The 12,527-nt window shown below is 47.1% G+C and overlaps 1 protein-coding gene across 12 annotated transcripts in view; it reads right to left on the bottom strand.

Moving 5' to 3' along the window:
* The window catches only part of NCAM1 (neural cell adhesion molecule 1), a 317,279-nt gene that overhangs the window by 59,043 nt on the left and 245,709 nt on the right, over positions 1 to 12,527 (bottom strand). For all 12 annotated transcript variants that reach the window (XM_027082289.1, XM_027082288.1, XM_027082287.1 and 9 more), the window contains exons 2-6: positions 5,125 to 5,199; positions 3,235 to 3,453; positions 2,065 to 2,208; positions 1,555 to 1,692; positions 124 to 241 (exon numbers count right to left, since the gene is read on the bottom strand). In XM_027082289.1, coding sequence (XP_026938090.1) covers positions 124 to 241; positions 1,555 to 1,692; positions 2,065 to 2,208; positions 3,235 to 3,453; positions 5,125 to 5,199 — 694 coding nt within the window. The remainder of the gene's footprint in view (positions 1 to 123; positions 242 to 1,554; positions 1,693 to 2,064; positions 2,209 to 3,234; positions 3,454 to 5,124; positions 5,200 to 12,527) is intronic.

The following is a 12,527-nucleotide window of genomic DNA, read 5'->3' on the forward strand; positions in this document are numbered from 1 at the left end:
GCACCCAGAGCTGACGCTCCCCAGCCGCCCACCCCTGTTCCCTCGGAACGCCAACGCAGGACAGGCCCTGCAAGGTCTCCTTCTCCACTAGTCGGCGATAAAAAGCACGAGCCAGTTTCTTACTTTGTCCAGCTCATGGTGGGTTCTGGGAAGCCTTCGGCATCGCACACCAGGGTGACGGACTGGCCGAGGTTGGCGGTGGCGTTCACTATGCTCTGTCTGGCCTGGACGGTGGGCGGCACTGAAGGAAAGAAGGACTGTCAGGGGTGGCGGGGAAAACTTGGAAGGACCCGCTGGCCTGGAGAAGAGGCACTTCCGGGAGACCCCAGGTCAGATGGTCAAGAGTCCTGGGCAGCTGCACAGTTACTGCAAGGGATCTAAGTTCAGGTGTGCACTAAATAATTACTGTAAACTGGATCAATAATTCATCCACAAATGCACATTAGTACTTCTCAACAATACATAGTATTGTTATACATATAACAATATATAATATTGCTTTTCAATAATACAGATTTAGAAGCTATATTAGTATGTTTCGTTCATTTTACAATGGTATTCTATTTACAGTGGCTATTCATCATTATATATTTTCTTAATCAATGCATACCAATCTTACAACTACCATGATTGATGGAACTTGACTTTCAAAAGGGGGCTCTTGGGCTTCCCTGGTGGCACAGTGGTTGAGAGTCCGCCTGCTGATGCAGGGGACACGGGTTCGTGCCCCGGTCCGGGAAGATCCCACATGCCGTGGAGCGGCTGGGCCCGTGAGCCATGGCCGCTAAGCCTGCATGTCCGGAGCCTGTGCTCTGCAACAGGAGAGGCCGCAGCAGTGAGAGGCCTGCGTACCGCCAAAAAAAAAAAAGGGGGGGGGTGCTCTTGATGTTGGAAAAAATTAAAAACTGCTGCTTCTAGTGATTAAATGGTTAATACCAATTTGAAATGCACCAGCTCACCAAAGAGCGACATTTCTCTGGGACTGTCACAAACAACCCTGTGCACAAACGATTTTTTACCAAAGGAACGAGAGGGGGAGAGTTTGGCAAAAAATATATATCCATATCCAAAGCAATTTAACCATGATTTACTTATTTTCTTAGTACTGACATTTCCTGTAAACATCTTGTAAATGTCAGATCGATTCCATGGGTGTGTTTGTTTGACACTGCAAATTAAGATTAATAAGCCCACGGACTAGGATTCTGACTGTTCTGAGGCCTGAATTTATTATAATATTTTCTTTGAAGACTGAACCAGGGGACTAACTTAACAGTTACAGTAACCTCAAGGACAGTGAAGGGTGAATAAGAATTTACTAGTAAGCATGGGGCAAGTTTCTAGTGTTATAAGATAATGAAGGACATTCCAGAACCGCACTAAAAGTCCCCACAGTTGAGGGAGACCCAAAGACAAGTGTGTTTAAAAACAAACAAACAAACAAACAAACAAGACAAGGCAGAGGTTAGGGGTGGGCTGTGGGAAGGGGTGGACCCAGTTGCCACGGATGAGCCAAGGTTGTACCCGTGGAGAAAGCAGAACAGATCTCCTCACCATTCACAATGACCTGAATGTCCTTGAAGTTGATCTCCCCGCGTGCCAGGATCCTGCCTTCACAGCGGTAGGTGCCCTCATCGGTTTTCTTGATGCCCCGGATCTGGAGGTAGTTGTTGGTCAGGACTATGAATCGGACTAGAAGAGACAAGGCGCAGGTTCATCCAAGGATCAGTCAGAGGACTGGTACCTACAGGCAGGTGGCTGAGCCTTTCCTTCTGCCTGCTTTCAGGCTTATGGGGGGGCGGGACCTGGGAGTGGGGAGAGGCTCTAAGCTGCAAGAAGAAAACGTGGCCCTGGCTCCAACATAGAGCCAAGGGCAAAAGTCTATTGGAAATCTGTCTTTTTCCTTGGAGAGAAAGTCAAGCACTTGAACATACAAGCTATAGACATGCAACCTTTGATCTGGAAACGACATGGGGTTTGGGGACACTGGAATCTGAGTTTGGGCTAGAACGCCTCAGAAGCTGGTTCAGTGGCCCAGGGGAGAGTGCAGCTGCCAGGTCTCACCATCTTTTTTCAGGATGACATCTCGGCCTTTGTGTTTCCAGATGATGGTTGGGGGGAGGGAGCTGACCACATCGCACACAATCACGGCATCTTCCCCCTCCCTGAACTCCTGCGGGGTTGGCGCGTTCTTGAACATGAGCTTCTCTGGAAAAGGAACAAGAGGAGAGTGAGGGAAAACGGCTGTTTCTCCCACAAAGATCCCTTTTCACTGGCACCATACTGCTTGGATTCGAGTCCATATATACAGTGGTACCAAAGGGGGTCCGACCCATCACTTGGCCAAAGATGCAGGCAGAGCAACTGGCACAAGAAGGGGAATATCTCACCCGTGTTCGGCAAATAGTGTCTATTCAAAGTGCTAAATTTATCACATGTTGTGCAGAAAAGTGTCTACAGAGGGGAAGGATTGTCTTTACCAAGGGTCTTCACCATGTGCGATGGAGCCAATGAAACACAGTGCACAGGTAAAATGAACTGGTAGGACATTTATTCTACAACTAATAGGAGGGGCCACCAGTCCTTCCTCGGTCTCCCACTCTGTCTGGCATCCCATCCCCAGCCTGTCTACAGCAGAAAGAATTTTGAAGAACAAAACAGAAGAAAAGCAGGCTTATGGCAATAAATACTGTGACAATCAGTACTGTTCCATTGGCTGTCACCCATCATTACCCTGGCCAACAGGACAGATGCATGATAACAAGGTAATGAGGTGCCAGTGGGAACTACCCGCTCTGAGTGGCACAGAGTGTTCAGATAATAACCCCACACACCCCACCGAGCCTTTGCACTCCATTACCAGCAGGAAAAAGTGAAATAAGAGGGGATAAGCTGAAGTGTACAACAGTGAGTCAGCCCTTGGGGAAGGGAGAGGGGAACCCACCCTAGTCCTCTGGGAATGGTGTAATTTCAGTTTAGAGAATGGAGGCCAGTGGGAGGTAGCTGTGACCAGCATGAACACAGTTGTGAGTTCGGAGCTGGCCGAGGATCATTTAAAAACGTACTGCAGCTCTTAGCTTGATGCAGAAAAGACTTAGGGAAAAGGAGGAAAGGGGCCCTGTCAAGCCCTCAGTGGGTCCTCTACTCCATTCCACTCTCTTTGCTACCCATGTGCCTTCCCAGACAAAGGAGGGAACAGGGAACACAGAAGAAGGAGCAGGGGGAGGATCTTACGGAAGATCTTCACATTGACCGTGGCCTCTGACTCGGTACCATCCTCTGCAGTGACCACGCACTTGTAAATGCCGGCATCATCGATGTTGGCATTGTAGATGGTGAGGGTGGAAGAAGAGTCATCGTTCCACACCACCGAGATCCGCTGCTGGTTCGGGGTGAGCTTTTCTCCGTTGGGGGAGAACCAGGAGACGTCTTTGTCTTTGGCATCTCCTGCCACTAAAGAGGAAGAGATTATTTTCAAAACGCTGATGCTGAAAAGACAACGACCTCTCCAGGATGACAGTGGGTACTCAGTAAGAGCTACTAAGCAAGAGCTCATCAGGCTTGATGACAAGGGGGGGCGGGAATGACCGTTGATGTTGGTGGTTTCTGCGTTTAATTGTTACGTCTGTAACAGTATTTGGAAAGAACTCAACAAACACTGGTGCTGGTATTTCTCATAGTGGTCCCATCCCTAGTGAGGGAAGAGAAGAGATATTTATTGGGGACCCACTGTGTGCCAGGCACTAAGCTAGGAGCTTATAACCTCACAGAATGGGGCGCAAAGGGAGTTGTATAGCTGGGATCTGAGCTCAAGGCTAGCTGGTCTGAGCCAACTCATCAGCTTATTTTCCAGGGCTTAGATTACGGTCTCTTAAGTGCAAGATGAGACGCTGGCTAGTTTTGGAGTGTAGACTCCAACCACTTTCATTCCAGCATCTGTCTGCACAAACTGGCATGACTGTCATTTCAGCACTCCCGTCTCAGAGAGGCAAATGCATCTGCCTAAATGCTGCAAAGAAGGTAGCCAGCATCGCCTCTGCGTCCTTTCCCCAGGCACCTTGGGATACAGCTGCTGAGCTGTCAGACGCTGAGCTGGAACAAGGGCTCTGGGATCCCCAGACATGGCTTTGTCCTGCCTCTCCGCACAGCACCCTTCCCCAGCCCACACCCCCCGCCCTGCAAAGATGCTTAGTGTGGAAATGAAGCAGCCTTCCTTTCAGGGCCCATCATGTTTTCAATAAATATCGCTATTTGCAAGATGCGCTCTGGGCTCCACGGCCGCACGTCCAGATCATTTCAATTGCTGTAATGAAGGCAACGCTGGAAGGAACACATCCAGCGGCCACCAGTCGCCTCATCTGGCGCCAATCATGACAGCATTTCAAGGCCCCTCCCCGCCGAAAGCGACTTGCTCAATGCCAGTTTACACCTAGCTCAGCTCTTTCCTGGTCCTTTCATGTTCCAAATCCCAGGCATGTCACATACAGAGACTCCAAAGCCTCATAGGAAGCCTTTCCTCCACAGGACATTTACTGATAATTAGCTGAGCTGTGGAAAGGGAGGCATATTTTCTAAACAAAAGACAAGGACACCAGGTCCAACAAATTCTAAGCTCTGGTTGGGGCAATGGGACAGAATATTGGAATTCACTAGCGAGCTGGGAAACCCAGGACACCTGTCCTCACAGCAAAGAGAGGTACTGGTACTCAGTTTTCTTTCAGGCACTCTTTAGGCCTTCTTGGATTTTCCTGCTCTGAGGGATTGTAATAATCCATACACTGACCCACGGAAGCATTCTTTCTGCACCAGCCCTGCTCTCCAGTGTCATTCATGGGACTCCGGACGTACACAGCGCAGGGGGTCTGGGGGCTGTGCTGACTTCCCTAAGAAAATCCCTAGACCTCCTCCATCACGAAGCAGAAGTCCACACAGTACATTTCTCTGTCCTGGGGCAGCCTTGGTAAGGGAAGGAAGGAGCACTTCCCTGGCTCTCTGGTCACCCTGAGAGCCTGCCACAGGGTGACCCAAGATTCCAGGCGTACTGCGATCAGCTGGGTAGACACAGCCGCTGGCTCTGCTCTGAGGGGTGGGTTTCCTGAAATGCGGTGTGACACGGGCACTTGCCTTGGCATAGGAAGAATTTGGACTCTCCGACGCTGATTTCCCCTTGGCTGGGGACAATATCCACCTGCAGAGAAACTGGAAAAGACAATGTCCACTTTAGACACGTGTTTGGATTTCTGAGACAGAAACCAGAGCTCTGATTCAAAAACAGTCTCCCTGCTCACATCAAGAAAGAGTGAAGAGAGGTTGTCTGGGTTTTGAGAACTTGTTACCAGAGTTCCTCATGCCGAGGCCAGGAGTGGACAGGGTCCAGGCCATTCCCTGTGGAATGGGAATATCCTCTATCAGACAGTGCAGGGTCCCTTGGAAGATCTGGGGGTGACCTCTGCGCTAAAGGTTTCTGACCCTTTGAGAAGGCTCAGAGTCCTGCTCCAAAGAGCAGCACGTCTGGGATTCACGGCAACAGCAGCCCAGCCATTTCCATCAACCTGCAGCATCCCCACAGCTGTGTTAAGAGGGAAGCCTGCCGCTCCACAGCCCTGCACAGGGTTTCCTGCCACCTCCCCACGCCACGGAGCTTAACCACGACGGGGAAGGATTCAAGGTGAAGATCCAAGCTGATTTTGAAGCAGGGGATGCCAAACAAACGCTCACCTTACCTCACGACTATAGGACCAATATACCTCTTTGCATAAGAGGAGAGAGCAATCAAACATCGTCACCCCAAGTCGTCAGTCAACTCTTCTGAAATGCTGGAGTCTGTGCCCTACGGTCCCCTGAATCTCTTGGCCACTGCACTGCAATATTGGAATATCTATACGCTCCACTCCACCCATAAGACAAAATACATTGCACCAGATCTCACAGATTCCTGTATTCATGGAGTTCCTCGTTGATCTGCTTAGAGCAGATAACTGTTCTTCATGTAAATATACTTTTAGGGTAGGAAAAATGCTGTCATTCATTGGGATTCAACTTCCTTCTGCCTTTCCTCCTCTTAGGTGAAGTAAATCTGCAGGCTAAAAGCTAAGGGACGTTTGGTTCAATGCGTGTAGCTTCTCAAAGCCGGTACAAAGGAGGGGCCTGAACAAAATAGACCGAGTAATAGAGACTCAGCTAGCCATTCCTTCTAACAGCCATTTTCTCTTCACAGTAGAACTGAGGGAATGCTCGTTGCCATGGTGATAGCCTTGCAGAGCTGCTGTGGGTCTCAGTCTGCGCTCATTTGATGAAGAAGCAACCAGGGTTGTGCTCAGTGGAACAGAGGGATCAAAGGGCCTCCTTGGGCGGGGAAGGGGGAGCATGGGGGCAACTCAGCTTTCAGGGGCGCAGCTTTCCTAACTGTCCTACAGACAAAGCAGCCCATGGAAAAACCCAGCAGAGGCTGCAGAGAAAGGGATGGTTCGGTGGGACAGGATCGGAACAGGGGAGGAGTCAGGGTAATGGTGAGGAATCGGGAACAGGCTGGGAGAGGATCCTGAGGGATCCACTGTGAGAATACGAAGTGGGAGTCCAGAGACTTCCAAATGCTGGTTCAAAAGAAATAGTATAGTAACTGAAGGGCAGCCTGTCTCTCCCTCAGTCAGTTTGCTGCTGATGACTCATTGGGGCCCGAGAATGGAATTCTTCCTGAGAACCGTGAAATGTCTTCCCCTACCTTTCCTGAATTTCACCCATAGTGCACAGAGCTGCAGTGGAATATAATGCCGGGCCCACGGCCCCCGGGGGGCAGGAGCGCCCGGCGGTGGCAGGTTTCTCCCATCACTCTCTTCTGGATGGAATCAGGGCCACTGAGTTCTAACCTGAGGGAGCCGAAGGGGTCCGAACCATCACTATGTCCCGCCTCCTGATTTTCCAGGTCAGAAAAGAGAGGTAAAGTGACTTCCCTAAGGTCACATCTAGTGAGGACCAGGGTGGCCCCAGAGCCCAGGCCACCTGGCTCCCAGGTAAGTGTTCTTTCCATTACATAAGGCTGTCTCTACGAGTAGGGGATACAATGTTTCCACTCAGTTTAACAGATAATCCTGCCAAGCTGAGGCACTACCTTCAGATGCACGTCCCCTAAGAGAACAGAGCAAGCCCGCAGTATTTGGGGGAGTGCGGGGCCTTATGGAGGGGGCTACAGGCCAGGGCCATCCATCTTAAGGCCAGCCAGGACCTTTGCGACCCCTGCCTGTGGCTCACGTTCCATGCAACAACAGGCCTGTGAAGCCCAGAAGCTGCGCCGATGCCATCTGTCACCTAAGTGATGGTCCTTTCTGGAGTTTACTGGGGCATTCTTTAGAGAATTACAGGCATACTTCTGCCTGGAAAGTTCACTGGCCCATATGCTGTGTATTAGCAGCCAGCCTCAGCATATGGATCCTGTTACTCTCACAGAGCCCTTACTGCTTTGAGAAGGATTTTCTTATCCCAAGTGAAAAAACAGCCTTCATTTTTTTTCAGCTCTTTTTGAACAGAACATGACTCTCAAGAGGGAGGAGAACACGGCAAGGCTGAAAAGTTTCCATACTCAAATGTGGCCAGTATCTATCTTTGGGCCAAGGAGAGAAGTGAGAAATGAGAATTACAAAGGAAGTCCCGGCTTCACCAGATCCCATGCACACATTTATCATCACAGAGATTTTTTAAAGAAGAGATATCCATTTAGACGCCTGACCTTTTGCACACATGGAAAAGATAGTGATTTCTCCTTCTAGACGCCAGTCAAAGCCAGGTCAGAGGAGCCCCAGAGTCTCTGAAAAGTCAATGCTTGGATGTTTTCCACCGAAGCACAATGGCTGATTATTCTTCCCCAAATGCAAAACCTTGAATTATTAGGTTTAATAACGGTAAGTGGAAATCCTGCTCTAAACCCCAAACTCTTTCCCTTCACTTCTTGTGGCCTTTTCCTTTATTACTGTATTAGTCCTCTCACTGCTCCCAATAAAAATTCCTGCCTCGACTTTCACCTTTCTCCAGTCGCAAATATAACTGAAATTTCCTCACCAGGCCTACCTCGGACCCTTTAGAGCAACTATGAAAACACTCCTCCCAGAAAAAGTATCTCATTTCTTGCTTTGCAGAAACATGCTCCGCAGAAACACAGTGTGTCATCTTAGATGCATCCAAAACACATGCTTATAAACACAGGTAGTTGGACCTGGCTGGGACGCAAGGGCAGGCTTTCAGTGTCCTCCCATAAGGACTCATCCCCAAGGCCTCTGGCAGCCAGGTCACACCTTCTGGTTTACAAAGCACACTTTGTTCCTTCACCTGAGGCTCACGACAATTCTGGGGTATAAAAAGGCTGATACTCTAGTCCCCATTCTACAAAAGAGGGAATCAAAACTCAGGGAAATGAAATAACTTGCCCAGGGCAACTCAGCTAATAAGTAGTAAAGTCAAGATTAAAAGTCATCTAATTTTAAGGCTCCAGCTCTTCCTCCTGCACTCCATAACTACCACTAATCTTTTCTTGGCCTCCTAATGGGCTCGTTATTGTTATTACCTATTAGTTACCATTTGCTCTTTTTCTAAATTATGGGCTAGAAAGAGCGGAGTGTACAAACATCTTATTATCAAGTTGCTGCCATCATTTCTACTCTAGTTAATTGTAACTGGCCTCTCTGTTCACAGATAACCGTAGCATTATAATTCCCATTTTACAGATGGGGAAGTGGAGGCTCAGAGCCCTAAGTAATGGTAATAGTGGGGTCAAGATTCAAAGCCAGGTCAAATGCATCCAAAGCCCCAGCCATTTCTCCCACACTGTTCTATCCTTTGTGAACAGACAGAAAAAGCTGCTCTTGAGAATGGAATGAGTCCCTTCTCCATGTCTCATTTATAAAGTAAAATAACCCCATGAGAGATGTATATGTTTCAAAATGTGTTTTCTACTTAAATGTATTTTTTAAAAAGTAATGCCTTGTTCTGAAAGATATGCCAACTTGTTTAGCAAACAGCTTCAGGTTGAGGTAGAAGTTTTGTGATTCCCAGGTCCCTAGCAGAAGTAAGCTGTAAGTCTTAGTTGCTGAGAAAAAGGAATTAAAATTTCAGTTCTAAAGGTGCTAAGGCACTTATCAGAAGAGGTGGGATCTTACCAAAGCAGAGCAACAGAAAAAAATTATTCTGATTTCAAAAAGGAACTCATAGATTTCATCTGAGTCAGGAACTTCTTGCAGCAGTTTAATTTTACGGTTCTTTTCAGATTCTTATGTGCTTGAGGAAGTAGGAGCTGAAAGCAGAAATTGAGCCCAGGTCTCTCCCATAGCTAATTGACAGTACTTTCTTGTTAAATGGTTATAACGACACTGGTTCCTGAGGAAGGCAGACTGCAGAGATGCAGCAGGCCCAGGGCCAAGGTAGGTACACCTGAGGACCATGTTCTGGTCACCAATTTAAGAGATGGGTGAACGACAGAATCAGATCAATGACTATGCATCAGATAAAGAGATTTTCCAAAACCTATTTAACAACGGCTAAGGATTTTTGAAAAAGGCATCAAAGTCTAGTTCTACATTTATTTTCTCAGCTATTGTTCTAGAAGTGAGCCTTAAATATCACTATACTTAACCACTTTAATGGAGACTTATTTTTTATTTTTCAAAGTATACTAAAGTGTCTTTCATTTGACGGTTCTGTGGGAAATCCAGATGTTGGAACCAGAAGTGTGATAACCGAGGCACCCCCGCTTGCCTAGACAGTCTGCTCTCATTGTTAGCAAAGTACTCGAGGGAAGATAAAGGGCAACTTCATTGATAAACCAAAGAAACGCAATGAATGTAAAACTGAGACTCAAATGGCAGTCCTGTAGCGTGGGGAAGGCCACGGACTCTGGGCCAACCCTCAGCTCTACCACTTCCTAACCAAGTGTAATCCTGGCCAAGTTATTTAACCTCTTGGTGCCTTTTTCCTAATCTGTAAAACGGGGAAAAACAGAACCCTTATCATAGGGCTGTTGGAAAGATTAAATGAATGAATACATGTACACTAGTCTCTGGCACATAATATGCATTTTATACTTGTTGTGTATTATTATTATTAATAAGCCTCTATCAACAACACTTCCCAAGGAAATTATTTTGGTTACTATTTTTGAGAGAAGCTATGTTTCCCTTTATGGTTTTAAATAAAGTCAACTTCCTGAATGATCCATGTGTTGGTCAGGTGGACCGATTCCACTCTCCACATTACTTGAAGATATTTAACTTGCCTGTCAGAACTTTATTGGTATAAAAGATGACTGAATTCAAAGCCAAATAAACAATAATGTAGGCACTCTAACCAAGTCACTTCACCTCAATTTTCTCATCTGTAAAATGGGGATGGTAATAAAACTGAGGTCTTGTGGTTGGACTGTCTCACGGTTAAGAAGTCAGGATCTAGAGTCAGAGAGGCCTGGGTCCAAATTCCAGCTCAGATACGTAGTAACTGAGTTCTCAGGAGAGTTTCAGGACCTGTGATTCCACATTTGTAGATGGACATAACAACTCAATCAATCTCGCAGGGATGTTGAGATGATATAGAGAAGTGATGTATGTAAAGTTCCAAACACAAGGTCAGGCTGTGCTGGTTGTCTTTTAAATGATAGCACATACATGATAGTACTTTGAACTCACACACACACACATACACACATACCCCGTAAACAAACAAAATCACCAATAATGCTTGTAATGAGAATGAGGTAGCAGGAACCTCTTGTAGACTACTGGACTCAACTGTCCAAAATCTTTTAAGGTGTGTGTGTGTGTGTTTATCTATGTGTATGTATGGGAACATCCACTGAAAGCATAGATAACAGTGTGTGTGTGTGTGTGTGTGTATGAATAGAATAATTCAACTTGTCAGATTGCTACTGTTGCAAGAAGCAGCGGGACATAGGTAACTTTTCTCATTTTGGGAGAGAAAAATGAATAAACAATTAAGGATGACAAAGGCGTCTCACCCATTCCTGACATGTGAGTCTCACAATTCTGGCTTGAGCTACTGTTGACAGCAGCTGGGTAGGAGAAACGAGGTGGACTGTTTTACTTTCAAACATTAACCCAAAAGTTATATGTCAGTTTAAAGGAACTATAACATATATGCTTAGAGATTTTGGCTTCTGGTTCTGTATAATGGCATCATAATGGAAGACCATATTCTGATTGCCACTGGAAGCATCCTCCTTGTCTAAAGCTAGTTCATAGCAACAACCAAAATCATCTAAGAGTCATACTCAGGGCTGCCAGTCTCTTGGTCAGCCTAGCTAGGGCCCCATCTATGTACATGCTGGGAATCCTATGTAATTCCCATTTAAACCTAAACACCCAGAAATCATCTAGCTAGGGTTTCTAAGCCAACTGAGACAAGTTAGGACCAAACCCTTGGGAAACCCTCTGTGTGTAGTCCTCACAGGACCCTGGGCCCCTGGCTTCTCCCAGTATATCAGCCAGCCTAGAGAGTGAAGGAAGCCCTCAAGAAAGCTGTGGTCGGGCTTCCCTGGCGGCGCAGTGGTTGAGAGTCCGCCTGCCGATGCAGGGGACACGGGTTCGTGCCCCGGTCCGGGAGGATCCCACATGCCGTGGAGCGGCTGGGCCCGTGAGCCATGGCCGCTGAGCCTGCGCGTCCGGGGCCTGTGCTCTGCAACGGGAGAGGCCACAGCGGTGAGAGGCCGCATACCACAAAAAAAAAAAAAAAAAAGAAAGCTGTGGTCTTCCCTGGTTGACAACACCAGCACCAGCAGACTTGCAAGAGCAGAACTCAAGACTGGAGAGGGAAGGGATGGGGGCTCTTGGTGGTGGTGGTGGTGGTGGGTCCATGGTTTATGCCTTTTGAATGGAGAAACCAGAGCTTCTATATGAAGACAAACCATACAGAGAAGCTGTAGATAAGATACAGACTTTTCTAAACCAAACTCACTTAGTTCATATACCAAGCAGGTTTCCAAAGCCTATCATTTTAATAAAGCCATCAAAACTGGACAATGTCTCATTACAAAACTGATGCAATGACAATTCCTGGTGAAAATTCTCTTTAACCTCCTCAAATCTCAGGACTCTTCCAGAGTGATGGGGGGAGGTACGCAGAAGGTGAATACGGCTTCAGAATTCTTCAGCGTTCTATGCAATATGATAACATAGTTGATATTATAGTATTATGCTAAGGAAGAAAAAGTATTGAGCGTCACTACACAACTGAGGCCTAGATGGTTAATCTGATATCCTGTTACCCCAAATAAACTGTCCTATGAAATTCTGGTAGCCAAACAACAGAAACCAACTTGCTAGAAGCAGGAGGCTCTATTTCTTAGCATAATAAATTACATGAGCTGCTGGGAATCAGGAATAACTGGGTTCTGGCCCTGTTCCACAGGGCTGGCTTCACATCAGAACACACAACCAAGGCAGATAATGGCTTCAGCTCTCTTGGCCTCCTGAGTTCCCTGGGTCAAATTAACATTTCATTAGTTCTGATCAGATGGCTTAGTTTTATAGAAC

This window comes from Aethalodelphis obliquidens, unplaced genomic scaffold (genome assembly GCF_003676395.1).
Source record: "Aethalodelphis obliquidens isolate GAN/ISIS:26980383/991018 unplaced genomic scaffold, ASM367639v1 scaffold46, whole genome shotgun sequence".
NCBI classification, from domain to species: Eukaryota; Metazoa; Chordata; class Mammalia; order Artiodactyla; family Delphinidae; genus Aethalodelphis; species Aethalodelphis obliquidens.